Source organism: Zootermopsis nevadensis, unplaced genomic scaffold (genome assembly GCF_977971745.1).
Source record: "Zootermopsis nevadensis isolate Lab colony 2312 unplaced genomic scaffold, Znev_1.0 Znev_ptg000004l, whole genome shotgun sequence".
Classification (NCBI taxonomy): Eukaryota; Metazoa; Arthropoda; class Insecta; order Blattodea; family Termopsidae; genus Zootermopsis; species Zootermopsis nevadensis.
The window spans coordinates 8,472,162-8,494,741 of record NW_028259136.1 but is presented as its reverse complement, the minus strand read 5'-3'; the positions used below and the strand labels follow the sequence as shown (position 1 = coordinate 8,494,741).

Sequence of the window (22,580 nt, the reverse complement as noted above, 5' to 3'; positions counted from 1 at the left end):
ATTCATTCTACAGTAAGTCAGAATTGAAAATGAAAGTTATTTACCAGCGGAAATAAAAGACGTGTTTTCATTACGCTCCTGTCGATGGCTTGAGGTCTGTTTCTTTACTCACACGAATGGAGGACCGCAAGACAGGCATAAGTTGCTCAGAAACCTGTCGCGGGTTTCCCTGTCTGCGAGAAAAGAATTTTATGAAAACGATGTTTTCGCAAGTGAAATTTCATTCAAGAACAAACTTAAGAAAAGATTTAATCTGTGGGAGGCTGGCTCCAGAATATCTAATCTTTCTGTCGCTTGTATTAAATTTTAAAGGTTAAATTGTAAAAAAAACAGTAATTTTTATTTTCGTACAGAGATAATGGACTAGCTCCATCGTTTGTGGCCAAATGAGGACAGAAACAGACCACAGTCTCTGAAAAGTCGTGTTTTTTTAAAAAAACAACAACAAAGAATCAAGACGATTCTAACTCGTAACCTTTCGTATAGATGTCAGAACCGCAGCTGCTGAGATGAGACTCGATGTCCCCAACGCGCAACACGCAAAGCGACTCGAGCCGCTGTTGCGCGGACCCGCGGTGACTGTTCACAACAATAACGTTCATTAAAAAGTCGTCGACACAAAATGACTTAACGCTTGCCTGCCACGGCACACACCCCACAGCGTGATCGTCATTAGAAACACTCAGTTCATGCAGCAACAATTATTATAGCCAGGGGTGTTCAACAAAACCGCGTCACGACTCTGAAAAAAACATGAATATTTTGCTGTAGTCGTAGTTCCCAGAAATGACCACAGATGGCGACATTAGTCGATCAATCGGTACGATGACATTGGAAGAAATATTCGATATTAGAATCGATTCAGTGTGTGTGTGTGGATATATCACGCGATTCTTGATGTTATAAAATCACTCTTATGATTCGAAATTGCTGAAAAACTGAGACCATTACAGAAAATCTGGCGAGACGTTTCAATTTGCTACAATTAAAAAAAAAAATAATTGTATGAACAACCACGAAAGTTGCGAAACGCAAATGAAATCAGTAATCAGCGCTTAAAACTGAACGATATTTAAATAATATGGGGGCAGTATAACGGTGTTCGCATGGCCAGCCTGACGAAAATCACAGGACAGCCGGTACACCGACGACATTCAAACCGAGCACATCCCAAATACGTGTCCAAAGCGATACCGCTACTCTAACCTGCTCGTCTGAATTTGATATTGAAATGCGTCACGAAGATTCCTCAGTGGACGCCTGGGACCCAATAACTGCATTCTGCCAGCCAAACCTCGTGACTCTCTGATTTACCAAGTTACCAGGGACACTCCATAAATACAATTGACAGTTTTGTAATTACTAAATCCGATCGAACACATTCACATAACCACCACGACAGCGACATCTGGCATGAGACACTTCCACTCATTTAATTCCTTTATAACCTTCTTCACCTCAATCAGTTTTAATATTATCCAGTAAAAATAATACGTGTAATACTGCCAAAAATTTACATAAACCACATTTCTGTCGAAGAGGCTTCATAATCGATAAACGCCTACAGCAGAGACATTCACTAGAGGTGTCAAATGTTCTAAGCAGGCGGGTTGGTCGGTCATTGTGGAACAAATTTGAAACCGGCGTTCAAACAACAGGATATTAGGATAATCGAGGAGGTATAATGAAACTCTAGCCGGAACAGTTAGTCTGATGCTGCAATCTGTTGGCTGTTTCATTAACTACTGACTGTATTTCAGTTGCTTTAACAACACAGTGCCGCACTCTGGTAGCAATTTAATAAACCGTTGAACGCATTTCGATTGTTATCGACATTTTACAATCGCATTCTGCTGCACTTTCACGGCGATTTAATTAAACGTTGGATATATTTAATTTTCACTTAAAATCGTGACATTCAATGCAAAACTTCAGTTCCCTCACACCGGGAGTGGAGTCTTACCTCCACTCCTCCATACATCATGCCAAGAGATTTGGGCCTCTTAAAGACGACTTTTCAGCTGGGTATGTGATGATGAAAAAGTACAATGATCATAAAATAGAATATTCTATGACACTCTCTCCAGCATCAACCTTGAAAACATCAAGTCAAACACCCACTTAGCCTCAATTACAATGGCTCGTATCTCAACGATTTCACTTTCTGAAATCATGTAGTACAGCAATGACCAGTGAAAACGACATTGGTTATTTTATCAAATTTTAGAATAATAATAATAATAAAAGAAAACGTGTCAATTTTGAGAGAATAAATCCAGTACGAAACAACAAAAGGTGGAAATAATCAGACAGAGTCAAAAGCACGCTAAAAGCATTAAGTTTGCTTTTCCGAAACCCTTTCAGAACATGGGGCATTTCTCTGCGTTACCCTCTGAAGGGCTGATCCCCTTGTAAGAAGATAACAGCTCAGAAGCTCGTCAACCTGGACACCCTGACTAATTAGGTGTAATTGTCACCAGTGTGTGAACACACACACACTCTTACGTCTCAATATACCTTGCTGTCTGCCTTAGAGGCTGATACGTTACAAGGACCTCACAACATTTCATTCCAAATAAGTCGAAACTCACGTACTGAACCTACACACATCTGTAATCTGAATTTAAACACATTTGTTCAAAAATTTCCCTGGATATAGTGACCGACTCTTGGATTTCTTAACGACGCCCTTTCGGCTGCAGAGGTTATGCAACGCTCAACAAGGAGGAAGATATGATAATGAATGATAAAAAGACAGAGTTTGGATGGAACTGGTTTCACCTGACACACACGTCATTGTGTTGTGTGCGCTCGCTGTGGCCTCTTACATCTAACATGTCCCTTATTCTCCCTTACATTTGTCTCCTGTTATTGGCCGCTGCCGCGCAAGATTGCAAGACTCCGGGGGAACAGGTAAGTTGCAACAAACCGGATCTTTATTTAACAAGCATGATGGAAGATGTACCTTCAACAGATGATAATTACTGAACGAGACAAGTTATTCTCGTTTTTATGGAAAAAAAAGATTCATTGCCATGTTTACAAAAGCCCCCCCCCCCCCATAAAGTGTACCGAATTATGAGATATGCGAATGTCCCTGCTTTCAGTGCGAGGATGATGCAGACTGCTGTGGTGGATGCTGTAAGGGGAGCATCTGTATCGACAGTAAGTGGACAGCCTTTAAATGCTATGTCATTCTTCACGCTTATTTTAACTTGTAATATTTGAAAATAAATGTTGTGAGCTTTACGTGACCTGAATTTTATGCAATGTACCTTTTCTTTTTTGAGAAGAATTATGAAGTTTATTTGAGCTTCGTGTAAAACTGTGTTTATACTGAGCTGATACGAACAAAAATTAAACATTTTCTGATAACTTTCAGTGCAGATCACGAATAAACCATGTTAATTATTTCTATATGTCTGTTTGATCTAGTGAATCTCTGTCGTAGGTTATGGACAATGCGCCCTAGTGGAAGACCCATGTCTCAGTCACGAGTGCCCGCCTGGGTTCGAGTGCTACATGTATCGGTCATCAGACTGCCCTGGGTGTGGCAAAGTCCCAGACTGCAGGGAAAACAATGACAGCTAAAGGGTTATCACTTGTATCTGGGCTTCAAACAAATGGCAGTCAACATTCACCGAGCTAAAATATAATGGACAGCCTGCGTTAAAATTTTAAATTTTATCAACAGAAAGAAAAACATGAGTTTAATAAAAGTTTGATTTTAAATAATCCATCAATAGGACTGCCATATTTTCAGTTAAGCCAAAAACACTGCTAATACCAAAGCACATCATTAAATAGGAACATAAGCCAGTTAAATCCACTGTATATCCTCAAAATCGTCCACCCTTAAGAACCAATCAACCAAAAATCTCCTAGGTGTAAGGTATTTCTCAAAGTGTTTACAGTTATTTAGCTGGTAAAGAAATTCCCTGCCTTTCATGGAACCTGTGTTCACCAAAGTCTGCCATTGGAACGTACCCTGAGATAGTTTAATCTAATCCACATCCTCACATCTTATTTTTCCACTCACTTTAATATTATCCTGCCACCTACAAGTAATGTTCTTAAGGTTACTAACTAAAATTCTGTATGCATTTTTTATTTCACTGACTCATGCTGAATTTTCCACCCATCTTCCTTGATGTAATTTCCCTAGCAATACGCAAATATTACAAATTAACGTGTTCCTCTGCATATTATTTTTCATATTCCCTTCCCACTCTGTTCAGCACTTTGACCCCCAAAACCTGAAATTTGTGTTTGCAACAAGTTTAAAATTTATATTCATTTTAATATTATCATACCTGTTTGGTTACTGAGTGGTCAATGCCAAAAGGTTTGACAAGGCGAGTCATATTCAGATATAAGCTTATCGATTAATAAGGCAGATGTCCGTAACTGTATAACGGTCTGAAAGAACAACAAAGTTCAGGAACAGGATTCTGAAGAAGGAAGTTTTCCAGCAGAAGGCAAACACTGAGCATCGGAAAACAACAAATGTTACCAGGATCTCGTGACAAAATTCCCTTCTCCGACATAAGTTTAAGGCAGTTGATCGTATCTCCACCAGTTATTAAATTATCCCAAATGGAAACCTTTTATTAAACACTTCCAATTTGCATCCGCCTGATATACGACTTCACTTCCCATACGTAACAATAAGATTCACAATAATTTCTAACAAATATTAAGGAAACAATGCGTTTAAAGTTTGGATAATAAAGGATTAAGTAATGGAAAACTGATTGCGTTGTTTGCACCACATACAGTCTGAAATTTACGGTAAATTAAATTTAAAAAAAAAAAAAAGACAAGTAATTTGCAAAACAGTACCAAGGATAAACAATTTTCCAAACTGCTAACTCGCACAGTCTAAAATTTTATAATTTTCTAAATAATTAGTAAAAATATGATAACAATATTAATCAACTTCATTTGTTAATGAAGAACATGACAGCTGTATTTGCGCTGTTGCTACCATTCTAGGGGCTTCGAGGCACCTTAAAAATTTAATATTTACACCCACACCCACACACACACACAAAACAGTTTCTCTTCCACATAATAATTTCTTTTAAATTCGAAATCTTTACCACAGGCATGTGCAACATTAAATTTTCAACGCATCACAAGGCAATATCATAAAATTATAAATGTGATATCATAGTCCGTTCAAGTATAAAATATTACTTTTATGATATACGTAAAATGTGACTAAAATGGTTACAGTTCCTGAAAAAGTTGGACAATTCTAATTTAAGTACAAATACTACACTTGAATACTTAACACTTGTTCTTCACACTTACAGTGTCCGTGGTACATGGAATGTTACGAATTAAAAGAGTTCCCACAATTAAATATAGTACCTTAAATATCACTTCCTTCCACATCCTTACCTATTCATCATTTACAATCACAATGCCATTAAACACTATGTAGTCCATTCCGTTATGGAATCGCCATTAAGAAAACAAAGAATAAGAAGCAACTCTGATTTATGTAAACAAATTTTTGTTACGAGATATCAGCGTTCTGACATGCTAAATAGTATTTGTTAAAAGTAATGGTCAGCGTACCGAACACATCTTTGCCCCTTAAAACTACCTGTTCCAGATTCTAGAAATCATGTTCCAGCACAATACTGGACGGAATGTGGAAAATTTATAATCAAAATGAAGTAAACTGAGACAATCCAGTCTGTCGGACTCGGTGCAACAATTTTAAAATCAAAACAAGAACGATGTCTCAAAATCAGTCCAACATGTCAAAAATCACATTCCCATCCAACGCTGGACACATCTGACAAGCAACAAAAGCACTGTAACACGTGCGCAATTTTAATCGTTAAAATCAATTCCAGAAATTTTTCTTACAAAATAAATTTTTAAAAGAAGTTGCACATCCCAGTGTTATAGACATGTTTTTTACACCCACACACACTCCAGACAAAACAAATATTTACTGAAAACTGTCCTGAACATCCACATCCGTACAACTAAGTGGCTATAGACTAATAAATCTCGTACGTTGTGCACTACTCAATGTATCAAAATATCCTATGAGACTCACAGAATACAATATCTGTATAAATATAATGCGAAGGAGACTGAACAACTATCAGTCTACAACTCACAGAAATAAGTTCACATTCATGCGCCGGTACGAAATTATGTCATTTGTGCTCAACTGATATTCAGAGAGAAAAATTGAAGGAGACACGAGACGCAAGAACACTGTGCAGTAGGAAATATATCAGTTTACACACTGCACAAAATTTTAAAGTACACCAAACTGGGTACGTAACCAAGAAAAAGATATTAATGCAAATCGGCAGAAATTTATAACTGGATAAATAAAGGAATCAACACAAATACAAGTAAAGGACTGAAAATAAAATTTGCAGTAATTATCACGTGGATAGAATGGAGAACACATCCGCCTAAAACAATTAAACCTAACCCATCACGGCACGGACGGTGACGATTTTAGTCAGAAATCCGTAATGACACAGACCAACAAGATGGGAGGCCAATATTAACACGTGAAGACATAAACAGATTCAACCAACTTGGAATGGGACCCAATGGTGATCTACTGTGAAAAGCAAGGAAATTTCTGGTTCTATAAAACCAAAAAAATGTTTGCCCAAAAAGTATTAATAAATTCCCAAGGAAAGTAACATGGGATTAATTTAGTCAGAGCATACAGAAAAAATAAAAACTTTAAACTGGAAAGAAATTTTGGTAACATGATAAATCATGTTACTTCATAGGTTTTAAGTTTAAGTGAAAATAGTTTGCGGCTGTAGGGGTCGGTCTGTCAGGCCAAATAACGGTAGATATCAAACTCAAAGCTTGTTCACGGAAAACACGCAAACTGAATACCCAGACGCAAAATGGGTCAAGTTGTTTAGATGACAGAGCTGAAAAATACTGACCAATGTCTTTTCTAAACTCTTCAATAAGACTAATTACACAATCAGTTGAGCACAAAAAAGTGCCATACTTGTGTGGAAGGTAGGAATAGTCACAATTTAACCATTATTTTTGGTGATAAAAATTTTAAAAATATGATGATTTATTTCTGGTACCCACATAAGGGAGACAAGAAAAGTTAGATTAACACTCAGCTTCACACAGCTGTTACCACAGCTGCACAGACATTTTGACCCTGGATTGTCAGCTCTGAATTACGACAGACATCATAACCATCACCTGTAAAATACTTCATAATAGCCTGTTTATCATCTGAAACGAGGGATCTGACAGTTTAAAAACACTTCACCAATCACAGACGCTGGTATCGAATGGTACAGCCAGGATGAATACAGTAGCAAATATTAATATGCATCAAGATGGTACACCAATTATGGAGACATGAAATTATAATGCGCAGAATGATTCTGAATTCTGAGCCAAGAGACAAATTTAAAGTAAGTAGTTTACGCCTACCTCAGGGTGAGCTTGAAAAGTTATACAGCTCAGATTCAAATCAGGTTCCTATCAAATACAAGAAAAACTTATAAAATTGCTCAATTTCAAGTGGGGCAGCATAATATGTTAATTCATTACGCCTCTGTCAAACGCCAGGTTTAGCTGGTTTCCTAAATGCCTCAAAAGAGGGCAGAGATATAACATTATTTTACCTTTTTGAACAACTTGTTGCATGGTCTGGTAACCATATTTAAATTACCATATGGCAAAGACTACCTACAAAAAAAAAAAAAATTTGATCCGCGAGTGTCAGCTATTTTGGAATGCACCGTGAGGATGTCAGCACAGCTGCTTCTTATTCAGAAGGTACCAGTTATGTATCTTAACTGGTATAACAGCTACACGGACCGAGTGGGTTTTTACATAATTTTGCTGACTTTGTTCAAGCAAATTCCGATAAAATACCTTAAAATAGTATCTGGCCACTTCTTTCCAAATTCTTCATAATCACAGAGTCCTTCAGTGACATAACTACCCACATGAAAAGCAGGTGTTGGTAGCTTGGTTGAATCACCAGTGATTATTTGCTGTTAAGAGACTCTGGGCCTTACGGGATATTTCATCCCAGTCAACATGACGGTTCGTTTCTTAATTTTCTTAACGACAGTCTCCCAAATGCAAAAGTTATACATCAAATGTGAATATTATTTTGAATAACGTAATGGGAAGGATATGGAAGGAAGTGGCTGTGGTCTATTTTATGGTAAAGTACTTGAGAAGAAATACAGCCAAATAAATAATTTATCAGTATACTGGATATGAGTCACAATAATATAAAATAGGAGTGTTAGTTAATTACTTCAAGATGGCATTTTGTCAATTTAAAGAACAGCTTAAGAAAGTCACATACATGGAACAGTGACCCACTGCTTCAGGGTATTGCTATATTTCTCTAGCAAAACAGATCCTTCGTTTCCAATGACAATAACAGTTACTAACGTAAGTGAATTAAACTTGTGCGTTAAGTACTTCAAGTACGCTGTAACAGAGCATCACAGTCCTTCATTACAGCTTACCCACATCTCTGCTTCAAATATAATACAACGCGCTCGCATGTACCCAGCACACAACCACACACTGATACAAACGCACGCACACGCACATGCAAACAGAGGTGAAAACTAGATGTGGCCACTAATACTTCTAAGTCTACACTTCTAAAACACTTTGTGTTTGTATTGTTGTATTAGTGTTATTAAAGCTTGATGGGGTTCCACAGAGATCTGGCAGTGAATTAATTTTGTCGGAATATGAGCCCAACGATGACAATTATGGCAATTATTTTCCCTTCAACGTGCTTCTTCAGGGGTAAATATCTTTCACCATAACCTGTGGTAATCATTCTACTACAAACACACTTCCAGACAAAAACAAAATCTGTGTATGAGAGGGGGTTAAGTTCACGCTTCAAAAGATACGTAACCACCACCCTGTCACAAAGTCCTGAACATTGCCATCAACCATACTTTCTAACGTGTTCTGTTGATAAACACGCCTTCTCTTAGCATAAAGCAATTCTTCCAACTTTCTCTTCCATAAAAAACTTCAACTGCTACGAATGTACGCAGGTAGGTGAAAGTTCACTTGACGTAGGGTAGCATTTCACGACGGATTAATATAAAAGTTCAACTGATGTTATGGGAATCTCTGTGTCACAAAACCAATATTAATGTCATATCCACAAGTGAAAATACAATAGTACTAGACAGAAATATAAGCAAACCGACAAACACAACCAACAATTTGTTATATAAACAAAAACATCATACGTAGTTCAGTACATGACACCTGGCTCCATACTGACGGTGATGTAAACTGATCCACATTTGTCTGTATTTTGCAACTTGGTAACTTCATGGAATATCAAGCAGAGTGTCCAGAAACTAACACTAAACACTTTTAGAGTCACTTCTTACAGATAAGTTAAAATAAAACTGCATATGCGAGAGGTACCGTGCAGAATGAAAATCATTCCTACCTTAACATAACCCTCACCTCTATGTAGCATGCCCATTTTAAACTTCTTCCCTTATACAATGAAAAAACAGGCTTAAGATGGTTAACCATTTTACTCGATGCTACATAACCTATGCAATTGAAACACCATTAATAAATAAGTAACCCGTGAATTACGAGCAGCCTGAAGAAATGTGACAATGCCGATACGACAGCTGCTGTCTGACACGTGACATCCATAAATTGCATCATTTCACTTCTCTTAACAATAACCTGGTAACAAAATGTTTCTCTATGTTTTATTCTAAAATGATGAAGAATACTTGTAGTATTATTTTCCAGACACTCTGTATAAAGCGACATAAAAATGCAAGTCATTACTCAAAAATATACATAATAAATGCTGTAATGTGGCACCACGTGCATAATCTGGAGTAACTATTTTATGTGATGTACACTTTTAGGTTAACCTCTTCAATACACTTACAAAACCAGTTTCTGGTGCATAGAAGTGTACGATGGACCACTGTGCTAGGTGAATTACCTATACTTCATATTACCGTTACATGTAAAGCATTAAACATGTGAAAGCAATGTAAACCGTATCAAGATGTACGATACTGCCACTTGCAATGGTCTTAAGCTCAACAAAATAAATTCTTTTTCATTACTGCTTCATACAAAAACGTTATCACATACATTTTGCACAACTATATTAACAATTTGTTTAATCTGTTTTATTAATTTGCACAATCAGCTTGCAGCATTAATTCTCTGTAATTTTTTCTCAGAAAACCAATTCATTCTGTCCTATCAGAAAAGTCAAAATGGAAACATGAAAATTTAACAAAAGACTAGAATAAACCCCCTCATACACTTGGCAGGAGAGAAGGGAAATTCAGGGCAAGAGAATTTTATCCTTGTCATCACAAACAGACCAGCCGCACAGTCTGCCAAAACTCCTACCGGAAGATATTTCCCCATGGCATAAAGTTCACCGATCACCATCTCAAGCTAGGTCTAAAATTTGAACCTTTCTCTCAACGCCACCCATAAAAATTTGTAAATTTGTGCACAGGCAGAGGGAAAACTCTCTGATTAAAAAAACAGGAATAACACTCCTGAAGTCCTAATTAAAAAGTTATATACCACTGAAACATTTCCACTGCATATTAGAATTCTAAATACACACTTTACCAATAATGGCCAAAAACACAGGATGTCCGCAGACACAGTGATACAGGAAGGCAAGCTGTGATATTTGTCAAAAAAATTATAATTCCCCACTAAGTTTAAAACTTTTCCTTCCGTGTTTATTTATTTTCATCCATTTAAGTTTGTAATTACTATTACTGTTAATGCCACCCGCTAAAAAATCTAAACAAGCACGGAACATGTAAAAACTTAGACACAACAGCAAAATCCTAACCTCTCAAAATTTGCATTCATTTTGGGAAAATGAAGACCTCCAAACCCAACCACAATATCACGTAAAACGACCAACAATTCAAAAAGAAATTATCTCAGACCAGAAAACTCTTCCCCCCCCGACAGATGTCTTCTCTAGCAAAACATTATTTTACAAAAGTACACACGCATTGTTTTATCTACAGTAAAAGAAAAAATGCAACACCAAACTGTAAGAATCTTTTTAGCTGTGGGGCACGAGAAATACAAGAATCTGACTTCAGTCCTATAATACAAGTTTATATAGGTCATGAATTAATTTCTCTACAGAACTATTACATGGCGGTGTTTCATTTTCAGATATTCACAAGTTTACAAAATAAGCTCAGATTCTGATCTTGCTACCACCTTATTCCATGACAATAACTGATGCAAAATCCAGAACTTCAAAAGTTTTACCACAAAATTCACAATGTCCAACTTTTCAAAACACAATAACTCAAAATAGTTTGAATGCCTGTTATTCTTAACACCCGCAGTTTGTTACATTTCTACTGTATCTTGACACCAGCTCACATGGCAAAAATTTTGTACAACAAAGACATGATCCATTGCAAACGCGTCCACTCGGGGAAAAAGAACAGAACTGACTCGCTGCTTCTACCTCCGAAACGGATTCTGTCCACTCCCGAGGTTTGGTAGATACCACGAAGGTCAATCAGACCATACCTAGTGGCATTCACCACAAATGAACATTGCTTCATCTAATGCTATGGAAGAAATTTTAAAAAAATGCCACAAATATCAAATTTCGTAATGTACGACTCACGTTACAAAACCAGCTAAGAATGGCATATAATGAGATTTACATCAATGCCAAGGATGCTCTAGTCTATAAGCAAAACAAATGCTTTTATCAGACAGCTACGTGGAAAACAAGATACAAATAAGATTACATACAAATGTAACATACTACAAGATAAAGCGTGTTACGAAAGACAGGCTTCTTATTGTCACGTTCCAACCATCAATTCACATTAGAAAAAAATCCCTTCATTAAATTTAACTTTGTGATACTCCCCCATATACGGAGTTTTGAATTTTGAAGCTTGTACTCCCAGTTCGGATATGTGTGGTCTAATTATTTAACACAATTGTAACTCGCTAAATCTCCCACTTTTTCACTAACACAACTCTTGGAACACAATTGATCCAATACAGTCCAAAAGAAACTGTAAACCTTATTGATTACAGAGAATACAAGAATGTATCATTCTTAGCTTCATTTCAAACTACAATGAAAATATCAAACACACAGTTGTCTGTATGCAGAATATATTAAAAATACAAAGTGTGAATATCTCTAGTATACATATACAACAAATAAATCAACAAAAATACATAATTAATGACATTCAGTAAAAAGGGAAACAATTATACTGCATGTGTGTTGATCAACCAACAGAAATGTCAGTGTAAAATTGAGCTATTTTTCTCATATACATATTATCTTTTGTGACTGTACAACCAACAATTCTAACAGACAACATTCGATCACCACAAAAATCCCTCACAGACACTTGAGCAGCTTATTGAATGCAAACAATAACATTTCCTCTTCAGGACCAGAATTATGTACTACACAACTGCAATTAGCACTAACCTCAACAAGTCAATATTCTTATACTACAACCAATTCTTCCCCACAACCTGTATAATAATTTCTACTTTGTAACATTACTTCTTACCTGATGAATTGTGCCATTCTGCAAGCTGCCTACATGTATTTGCATCCTTCTTTGTCTTGTGCATTCAGATTTATGTATTTAACCACCTCATTCAAATAAGCAAAGTGCAATCAAGGTTAGTTTACACTGCACACTGTTTGTCACAGGCACTGCTCTTTAATCACCCTGACTTTTAAAATATTTTGTCATGACCATTAAAGTACCATGTGCAAAGCATAGCCTTCATAATCTTTAAATTTCATAACCTCCTAATTCTTACATGTCCAATTCATGGCCTCCATGATTTTTTTATCATTTGACACATACCTCAAGAATATCTACAACAATGGCTTAAGTCAATACAAATTATGTTTGACTTAATCCCTTGTTACTAAGTACCAAATATTACATTAAATCATTAAAGTACAATTTTCAAACAGAAAGGTGAAAGAATTACAGTTTTCCATACCCAACTTAACCTAATCTCCTTTTATGACAAGTGTTTACAAATACAAATAATAATATAGAATCAATAGCCTCAAACATGTGAGGTGAATGTCAGAAATACTAAAATATAATTAATCATTCACTTCAATAAGTTTAACCTACATCTTCCACAGAATCTCAGTCACTTCATTATAAACTACTGGTACACAAAAATTCCAGAAGCCTCACAACCTTTCCATTTCTGCTATTAAGTGAAGTGAATTAAATAGAAGAAATAAAACAAAGAAAAGCCACAAATTACAAAGTGGTTTATGTCCAAATTTCCTTCGAGGCTTACTTGTTTCAAAGAGTATACAAGGACAATAAATCTCAATTTTCATTTAAAATACACAATAAGAAGAATTAATCAATATTAATTGTTAAGTCAATGAAATGTTGCAACTGTTACCTTTGTGACACAAAAGGTGAATCACAATAAAAGTTCTGCCCACGGTGATGCAATTAATTGTTCCTTTCATATTTTATTTTTATATGAATTCTAAATTCCTACTTATTCCTTTTAAATTACATTCCTTTTGTACAGGAACAATACAAAATATTGAACATCAAATTTTGTTCTGTATGCTGAAAAGATACAATATTTTGTGGCAACATTTTTAGAAAGATTATAAATAGATAAAATAGTAAACATAAATAAATAAATAAATAAATAAACAATTTATATTAATTCAGTTTCCTGAAATATACTGAAATCAGGAAGAAGGAACAATAATTTTAAACGGAGCTTGAAATTTGGGGATTATACCATCCAAATTTGCTTTCTACTGATCTTCAGCCATCCGGCTTATTCTGTGTTTGGAAAATTATTCCAAGTAGATACAAGTCAACCTGATCTGAAATTTTCCACGACCAATTCTAGGTGTTTTCCCCCTACATTCAGTGTCAGATTCAACCCTCTGATGAGTAACACAACAAGGCAGAAATTCTTGGGTAAGGTCTTTGGCACAAAAATATGATTACAAAAATGCATGTAACAAATAAGACTAATAACAGGTTTATAAACCAAAAATACTAAAATAATCTGTCTTTTGAGCATACACATAACATCCAAGACCCTTTTACAGTATGAAGATCTCTGAACAGGACTGCCAACTTGATTTATTTTTAATATAAATCCAAAGAATGGCACACACAGTTCAGCCAATAAAGCAAATGAAAGTGACTATGGGTTCAATGTAGCAACAAGACTAAGAACAATGCAAAGACTCATTTGTCTGTCTGCGAGGGACACAACGTTCAGAGAACACAAATTGCATTTCTTAAAACTCCCTCTAGGACTTACATCCAGCATTCCACAATAGTTATCTGACATTTGTTTCAACAACCATTTTCTATTAACACCAGTGTTGCTAATGCCAACACCGCAATTTGTTACCCGTGTCAAGGTCAAAGCAATTCTAGGCAGGCCTGCCACTAATCTAGGAACAAAACAAGTTACTTTCATTTCATCTTTGTGCAAATGTTTTATGCCTCATCCATATCTGTTTTGCATGGTAACATCATAATTCAGAGTTTTGATGGGAAAGCACATAGACTGCAGTTATATTTCCATTAAAGTTCATATAACAAATGATTTGATCCAGCAAAGTACAATTAATACAATGACATGCTAATTCATTGATATTGCACATTGAAAGAGATACAAAAGCTCCGTATCCTCCATAACATTTTTCAACCTGCAGCCTGTCAAACATCGTTGCCAATATCATACATTCCTTTCGTCAACATGGCCTGATAATGAGGGATATTACACTATTTGTCAGAATCAACATAAACTTTCTGAAATGTTTAAAACAGCAGCCATTAAGTATAATATTGGACATTAAAGTTTGGCTTTACAAAATGTTTTCAATGGTAATGAACTGACAAATGAAAATAAATTCAAGTTGTTAATTTCTTTCACAGCTACAAACTGAAAAAATAATATTCAAGAATGAACAAAAACGTGACATGCACAAAATTTACATCATCAATATTATATCTACCCGCAAGTTGTAGAAACATTTCCCCTACTCGACACCACAAAGCCCCACTCAAAAAAGAGAAATCACTCAACTTCAAAGTGACAGACTGAGAACCTCATTCATCATGTCACAGGCCTGTCCAGAATTGCAAAAGACCACAACGTTAAAATAGTACATCCTCCTCCCAGCATCGTTATCATCATACTGGCAGTGGCGACAATGGTGCCTTAAGGGTCACAGAATAGCTGTGACCCATCGCAAAGGTTTAACAAGCTAGGGCATGGCGCACTATCATGCGACCGTGTAAGGGTCCGGATATTTGGAAGAACACGGCTGGACATCGTCCACTGGCCACATTCTAGGCGCAGGAGCCGAAGTGGACGCTAGGGCAACCCAATGCTGTTGTTTCTGCTGCTGAGAGGGCAGCTGATTTTTTGTGGGAGGAACTTGGAGTTGCAAAGATGTGGACGAGGGAGACCGAGACCTAGTCATGGGGTGTAGTTCCCTGTCTCGTCGCTCCTGATGAGTCACTTGACTGGGATCCTCGTCCACAGGACTGTACTGTAACGAGCCGTGCCTCGTAATGATCGAGAGCACTAATGCTTCTATCGCACACAGGTAGCCCAAGATCTGGCAACAGAGGATACAACACTGGTTAACCTTTGAACTTCCCAGTACTTCAGCGGACACTCAATTTAATAAAGAGTAAACTTAAAACATTAAAAACTAATAATAATAAATTATTCACCTCAATATTAGTCCCTACATGCAGTTTCGGCACGTGCTTTCAAAGTGCCACTTTGCTACTGTGATACTGACAGATGACAAACAGGATGCACACAAAGTACTTACCCAACATCAGAGCAAAGTCCTTTTTGAGAAGCTGACAGTCACTCACCTGATCAGAATACTCCCTGTCATTCATGAAACCCAAAGGTTCTGTACACTGCTCATTAGAACCAACCACTGGCCCCTATACTGAGCCAGATGAATCCAGTCCACATTTCTACACACTGTTTCTTCAGCTCTACATTGTAGTATCATCCCTATGGATTTTCTGATCTCTCCTACGCACACTATATGACCCACCGATCACATTCTCCTTGACTTGACCATCCTAATATTTGATAAAGCTTCCCACTGCAATCCTACACTTATTTCTGCCTTAGATCTAAATATTCTCCACAGCAATTTGTTTTTAAACACCCCCTCGTCTGGTTAAGAGATCAAAGAGTCGTGTTCGATCAACAAATACTCTACTCTTCCCCAGTGACCAGCAGGATCGTACAACTGGAGTGTCAAAAGATGGCAAAGCATCGATGTGTACAGTCTGTCACTGTCCATATTGGTGCAGAGGGACATCCTCACAAAAGGACATAACGTCGTCTACAGATCCCATACTACACTTTAGAAACTCGCCTAACAAAAAAGGAGATAAAGCTTTCATCTTAAGCCAGAATTTATGACTGAGATTACTTAATATAGATACAGTAAAAAACACATTACATGTTTCTATAGTGCAGTGGTATGCTCACCTTGTCACGTTTACACAGAAGGGGACTCTGAAGATGGCTACCTTCTGGGTTGCAGCACCACGTAGTCTGGTAGAAGTTTACCTAGAGGAGGACTTGCCAGTCAAAGTAGTACACTCTCATTCAGAGGATCTTACATTCAGTTCTTTGCACAGCGTTTCCCCTGCACGCATCAAAGCCTTTACCAGCGCAAAAGCCTACGACTTCGGTAGCACGGACAGCATCACGTTTTAACATTTCACCAAGCAGATTCCCTCTGCCGCAGTCATTCTCACTGTACCATAATCCGACTCAGGACGCTGATCCCTTCACATCTCAAGGTTAACAGAGACCAGTAAGGTAATTAAAACTACCACTGAGGGTATTTACCACATACAAACAATTCTGTATATTTCTAATATAAGGGCTAATCAAAAATTCCCAGTACTTACTCCAGTGACTAGGAGTTGATCCCGTGTCCACTTAGGGACCCAGGAATAGGACTCGTGGTACATGTGAATGAGGTGGATAACAAGCGATGAACCAATGACATACAGCACACTCACACTCACATAGAAAAATGCATTCTGCAACACACAAGTTGACGAAGTAAGTACAGTTCAGTGTTATACACCTACACACCTTAAAAGCAAAGTTAAATGCTAGGGCTTAAACAACGTTAACCGACTGATCTTTAGAATGGTGAACGGCTTCAAAGGGTTAAAATGCAGTTGTGTTCTAGGACACATTATATATAGTAACAATCTCCATGTTTTATATTGCTTTATTTCTCTTTTAGGGGTGAAAATAATTGTGTTCCACTGTTATAAATTTATCAAAACAGCACACCCAGACTTGTAATTAAGTTTATTTTGAATGCAAAGCATATACTGTTCCACAATATGAAACTGTGATAATATCACAACAAAATATTACAGCCAGGTAAAGATATCTTTGTTCCTAAAACCAATAAGAATACAGCAAGCGTTGAGGTCAAGTTTCACACAGTCTAGCATGAAATGGTAGTCTCAGAATCTGGCAACTAGGTCCTCGTACCCACAGGATAGGAGGCTGTATCGGCCTGATTATGGATATTATGGTCAAGAGGAAGTCAGGTACGGTTTTGAAAAATTCTGGTAACAGTGACAATGTCCCTATTGGGATAAATGCCCTAGCTGCCCAACCGATTGGCAGTCCCTTTACTGACCCTAAATTACACATAATATTAAATAAAACCTGTAGCCCATGCAATGAGAAAGCAGACAGAAGACATAATACCACACCACTTACCACCTTTCCCCAGTTAAATGGAAAGAAATAAACAATGTGTGATATGTCCAGAAAAATGAACAAACATGTCACGAGGAGGCTAAACACCGTCACAAACATCATAAGGCGCAGGCGGCCGATCAACGGAAGCATAAACAGTCCCGCCTTCACTGTCCCCGAGGAGCAGAGGCAAGCTAGGCAAGCAACAGATGAGATCTGAAACAAGACCAAGAGTCAAATATGTGTAACGAAAGGCATCAATGCAACTGCGTGCACTGGACAACATTTGCTGTCAAAATACAGAAATGGCTTTAAAGCATAAATTCTGATAAACCAGAAAATAAAGGAAACAGGCAATAGAAATGTTGAGATTTTCATCCTTGAGGAATATATTAGGCACCACAAAGTTAAAAATCAATAAATACCATATTTTTAACAATACTGTTGCAAGCGAATCTGAATTTGGTGGGGCATATTTTGCTTGCCCTTGTATTTTGTGACTGGGGAATACACAATAATTTGCAAATCACAGTAATTTAATGAAGATATTATAGAATGAAATGTAATAGGAAATTAATTTTCATTTAATGAATTTTCACTTAACGTTACTTTTTATGAAAGCATCCTGTTTGTAAAAGAACGAATTGGTGAAAACAAATGACAGACGGAAAATTACAGTAATACCACATAAATGGATTTGATATCAATGGCACTCAAAACCCATCACGAGTGAGAACATATTTACCACTAGAAGAACCCGTACAACTCCAGTGGATGACTTTAGATGAGATTCATCACAGTACAGGATCACTCCAGAAAAAAGTGAAGCAGTCGGGGAAGATCCTGGCAGTTGATGGTGATAGTTGGCATGGGAGTCCCAGGACCGGACCGTGACAGCTGGGGACTCACAGTCGTTCTCTGCCGCGGTGGCCACCCCCGTCTGGCTGCCAGCGATCTCAAAGTCCTGGATATCCTCCAGTCTGCAGCTGGCAGGCTCCAGGTCGCGTATCTCTTCCAAAAGAACCTCAATCTCGTCCGTGCCGTATAGGTCAGACACTGAGTTGATGTATCGGCCTGGCTCCGACTGCATGGCAGGCCACCACACCACTATATAAACTGCCACCCACCCATATCCCACGGTCACTAGATGCACACTTCCCACCTGAAAAGTACAAGACATAGCAGATGGATGTGGTTCATATTAAACTAACAACAAGAAGTGTTAACATCTAACAAATTTGAAGATTTCTGTCTTCTGGGTTATTGCGCTGTGTAGTCTGGTCGATGTTAACCAACGTTTCAGAGGTCCTACTGCGTCCGTCATCAGGGCGATGAGTACGAAGATTTCTGTCTTCTGGGTTGTTGCGCTGTGTAGTCTGGTCGATGCTAACCAACGATTCAGAGGTCCTACTGCCTCCGTCATCAGGGCGATTCATCAGGGCGATTCATCAGGGCGATGAATCGCCCTGATGACGGAGGCAGTATGACCTCTGAAACGTTGGTTAACATCGGCCAGACTACACAGCGCAATAACCCAGAAGACAGAAATCTTCATACTCACCGCTGTGAGAACCTCAAGTCTTACATCTAACAAATTTGCATTTCATTCCATCAGCCCTTTCATAAACACTTCTCACACATGTGGGCCTATCATACCATAATTTTCCAGCATGTTAAGAAAATGCTTCACTTAAATGTAACAACGCAACTGTTTCCATGTCAGAATAACAGAGATCATAATTTCCAATTATGCAACTGAACAGACACCTATAACATTTTAAGCTTATGTTGTAATTTCCTGGGAAAAGTGAAAGTTGATGACTTTTAATTAACATTTTAAAATACTTTCAGAAGGTGTTTTAACCAACTTGTATTCATCTTTTCAAAACTAGTCACAGGAAATGGATAAGCCCTATTTTTAACTCTAGCTAACAAACTTTATGAGCCATGAGAATCATCATGGCAAGATGTATATAGTTGTGCTGTTACCATCAAAGTAACAATGAAACTAAGACCAGAAAACCCAGATGTAATTCTAATAAAACTGAGGAAAATGTAGTTACTGAACTGTAACATTCCTTACCAAGCAAAATATTATTATTGATAACTATGAACCATATTAACCAACAGATAAAACAATATCAATATTGCTGACAGTAAAGAAGTTAATTAATAGGTAACCAAACTGACTGAGCTATCAGCTTCATTAATTAACGTGAAATCCTAGTAAAAAAATGGCTGAAGATCAAGTTTTTACACACATGAAGAAAGGCCATAAGTACCAAATAGTTCCTAATGAGTTTAATTTATTAAACACAAATACAAGATTTCATACATTACTCATTTAATACCAAGGTAGTAAGACAAAGTGGAGTTTTGCCTCCATTATCCTAAACAATTTCATGGCATGGTGCTTCAGTACACGGCAACTTTACCATCCAAAAAGCTTTAATCATGTAGTTAAAAGACGCTGCTGATATGCATGTCAGATATTTCAATAACAGAATATGCAACTGACCACCAAATAAAAATTAGAACAACATTTTCACAAGAGACAGTTGCGTCAGTCATCAAATAGTAATGTTATTTAAAAATTTTCTTGAAACACAATTATTCACCATTGCATTCTATGTCTATAAATTAATCAATTACAGCTGTCAAATGTGACACATTACTATTAGAATTAAAGGAGTTATGAACACATATTTACTTGTTTATTACCCAACATGTTTCCACTCTGTTAGGCCCTCATCAGGGGTATCTTATTTACATTGCTTTAGGAAAACTACTGACTACATAGTATATGAAAATTATCTGACAATTATTGAAAGTTCTGAGTATTAAAGTAACAGTGTGTAAATATCAATGACAAAATAACTTAAGATAACTATAGGTATTGAACACGGTGAGTTAAAACTGAAAGCATCATCTTGCTAGCAAACTGGTGTTTTGATGTCAACAAATGGGAATCATGATGTTGATTATTATGACTTGTGCGGAATGCTGTTTCCAAGAGACCACTCATATTAGCAGTGCATATCACATACACTAATCAATGATGCACATACACAATAGAATAAAATTTATTTACATTCCATAGATCCTTCATATGTGTGGGTTATTGCCTAATTCCAATGTTCTAGTGTTCATCTTTATGTTCGTTGTGTGAGGTCCAAAGTCTGTCAATAAAATTTTATAGCTTAAATGGTTGTTAGAAAAGATATTATTGATAAATGAATATACTTACCTAACATGAGCTAAAGCCTTCATTGTGAATAAGCGGTGTTTGGTGTAGTAATTACACGGCTTAACAGCTATCCTATCCACAAACATAAAGAAGAACCCACACCTCGAATGAATTAACTCATAAGCATAATCTGCAAACGTCTATTTGTCCAAAATTCGCCACACACTACTCAGTAACTTCTAGTGAATACAAATCGATTGCAAGCTGTTGGCGTATCTACAAGACAATGCGTAAGTCTGTACAATTCACTTGAATTGGCGCCGACGACTTTAGCCCTTAGAATACAAAATTGGCCTGCTCCAAGCCAAAATTCCTTAACAGACTATTCTAATGCTCATTATGTCCGAAATTAGGCCATTCAAGAGCTCGCCCTTTTTTTTACTTGGTAATGAACTTCTTTTATATTCACTTGAAGTACTGTACATTAGAAAAGAATTCCATCCTCACGTTTTCGGGCACTTTTCCAGTATTCTGAAACGCGTATGACTATGAGAGTTCGCCATGTTTACAAATTCTACTAAATGATCACAGAGTTATAGACTTCCGCTTGTAAGAGGCATAAAAATTACCACTCCTGTTCATTCATAACTTTTTTTATTATTCAATGTTAATCATTTCAGAAATTAAAAATTAGATTGGGCTACAAGAATAACACTTTGACAATGAATATGTTGACAAGGGATAAACGGAGAGGTTACGTTCATTGAGTTTTGTGTTGATCATGATACTAATACTTGTGTTGACATTTTAGTTGGCTGTGACAGGTGGAGGGGAGAGAAACCATATGTCGAGCAATTATGGAGGATGAAAGTAAGATATAGTCAAAGGGAAGACTAATCTGGAACCAAACTGTTCGTGACGTCACTTTTGACCAACAATCGCGCAAATTTTAAACTCCTGATCGCACGCTAAATTTTATAGACATATTCCTAATTTCTGGTGCGTTTTCAAAAGCAAAATTAAACCGAACAGAATAAAACAGAATAGAATAGAATAGAATCAAATAAACAGAATTTATTTACATTCCAAAGAACTTTCTTAGTGAAAGGCAAGAATGTAAAATATATTATAATACTAATACAATACCAACACTAATATAAACACATAATTGTTAAAGTTATTTACATAAATATTTATAAAATTTAAAAAATTCAAATGAAGTAAATATTTCTACAGAGTACAAGAAGCAAGATAGATAGAACAGAATTTATATACAGTCCATAGATCTTCACAGGTCAAACATATAGGAAAAAGTAAGCACAAATACAATATTTGTTTCTAGTACAAATATAAATAGCATAGTTTTGGCCGTTATTTACAGTTTACTACAGGATTACAGCAAAAATAATTACACAAGACAGCAGCACCATTATTTTTTACATGTATTTATAATAGTTGAGAATTTTTGGTTGATGTAAATTCTTCCATGGAGTAGAAGGAGTGAGGAGATGGCTTAATCTTCTTTACATCATGATTCAAACTTTTTATA

At 36.7% G+C, this 22,580-nt stretch overlaps 2 protein-coding genes across 5 annotated transcripts; one reads left to right on the top strand and one right to left on the bottom strand.

The window, feature by feature from the left end:
- The first annotated feature begins 2,506 nt into the window (after positions 1–2,506).
- Positions 2,507–3,739, top strand: LOC110836417 (uncharacterized). Its single transcript, XM_022077572.2, has 3 exons — positions 2,507–2,913; positions 3,108–3,165; positions 3,452–3,739. The coding sequence occupies exons 1-3, from the start codon at positions 2,734–2,736 to the stop codon at positions 3,589–3,591; spliced, it is 378 nt and encodes a 125-aa protein (XP_021933264.1). The 5' UTR covers positions 2,507–2,733; the 3' UTR covers positions 3,592–3,739.
- A 1,441-nt stretch (positions 3,740–5,180) lies between these two features.
- Positions 5,181–21,653, bottom strand: LOC110836415 (uncharacterized). Of its 4 annotated transcripts, XM_087343108.1 has the most exons (7): positions 21,539–21,651; positions 21,092–21,163; positions 18,590–19,006; positions 17,866–18,060; positions 17,028–17,162; positions 16,600–16,680; positions 5,181–15,694 (listed from the first exon to the last, which is right to left on the bottom strand). In XM_087343108.1, exons 3-7 carry the CDS (start codon positions 18,932–18,934, stop codon positions 15,356–15,358), a joined length of 1,095 nt encoding a protein of 364 aa, XP_087199234.1. In that variant the 5' UTR covers positions 18,935–19,006; positions 21,092–21,163; positions 21,539–21,651; the 3' UTR covers positions 5,181–15,355. The 4 variants fall into 4 exon arrangements, with proteins under 4 accessions (XP_087199234.1, XP_087199235.1, XP_087199233.1 ...); XM_087343109.1 differs by lacking the exon at positions 21,092–21,163 and having other exon boundaries at positions 21,539–21,653; XM_087343107.1 differs by having other exon boundaries at positions 21,092–21,651.
- Between the last annotated feature and the right edge of the window lie 927 nt (positions 21,654–22,580).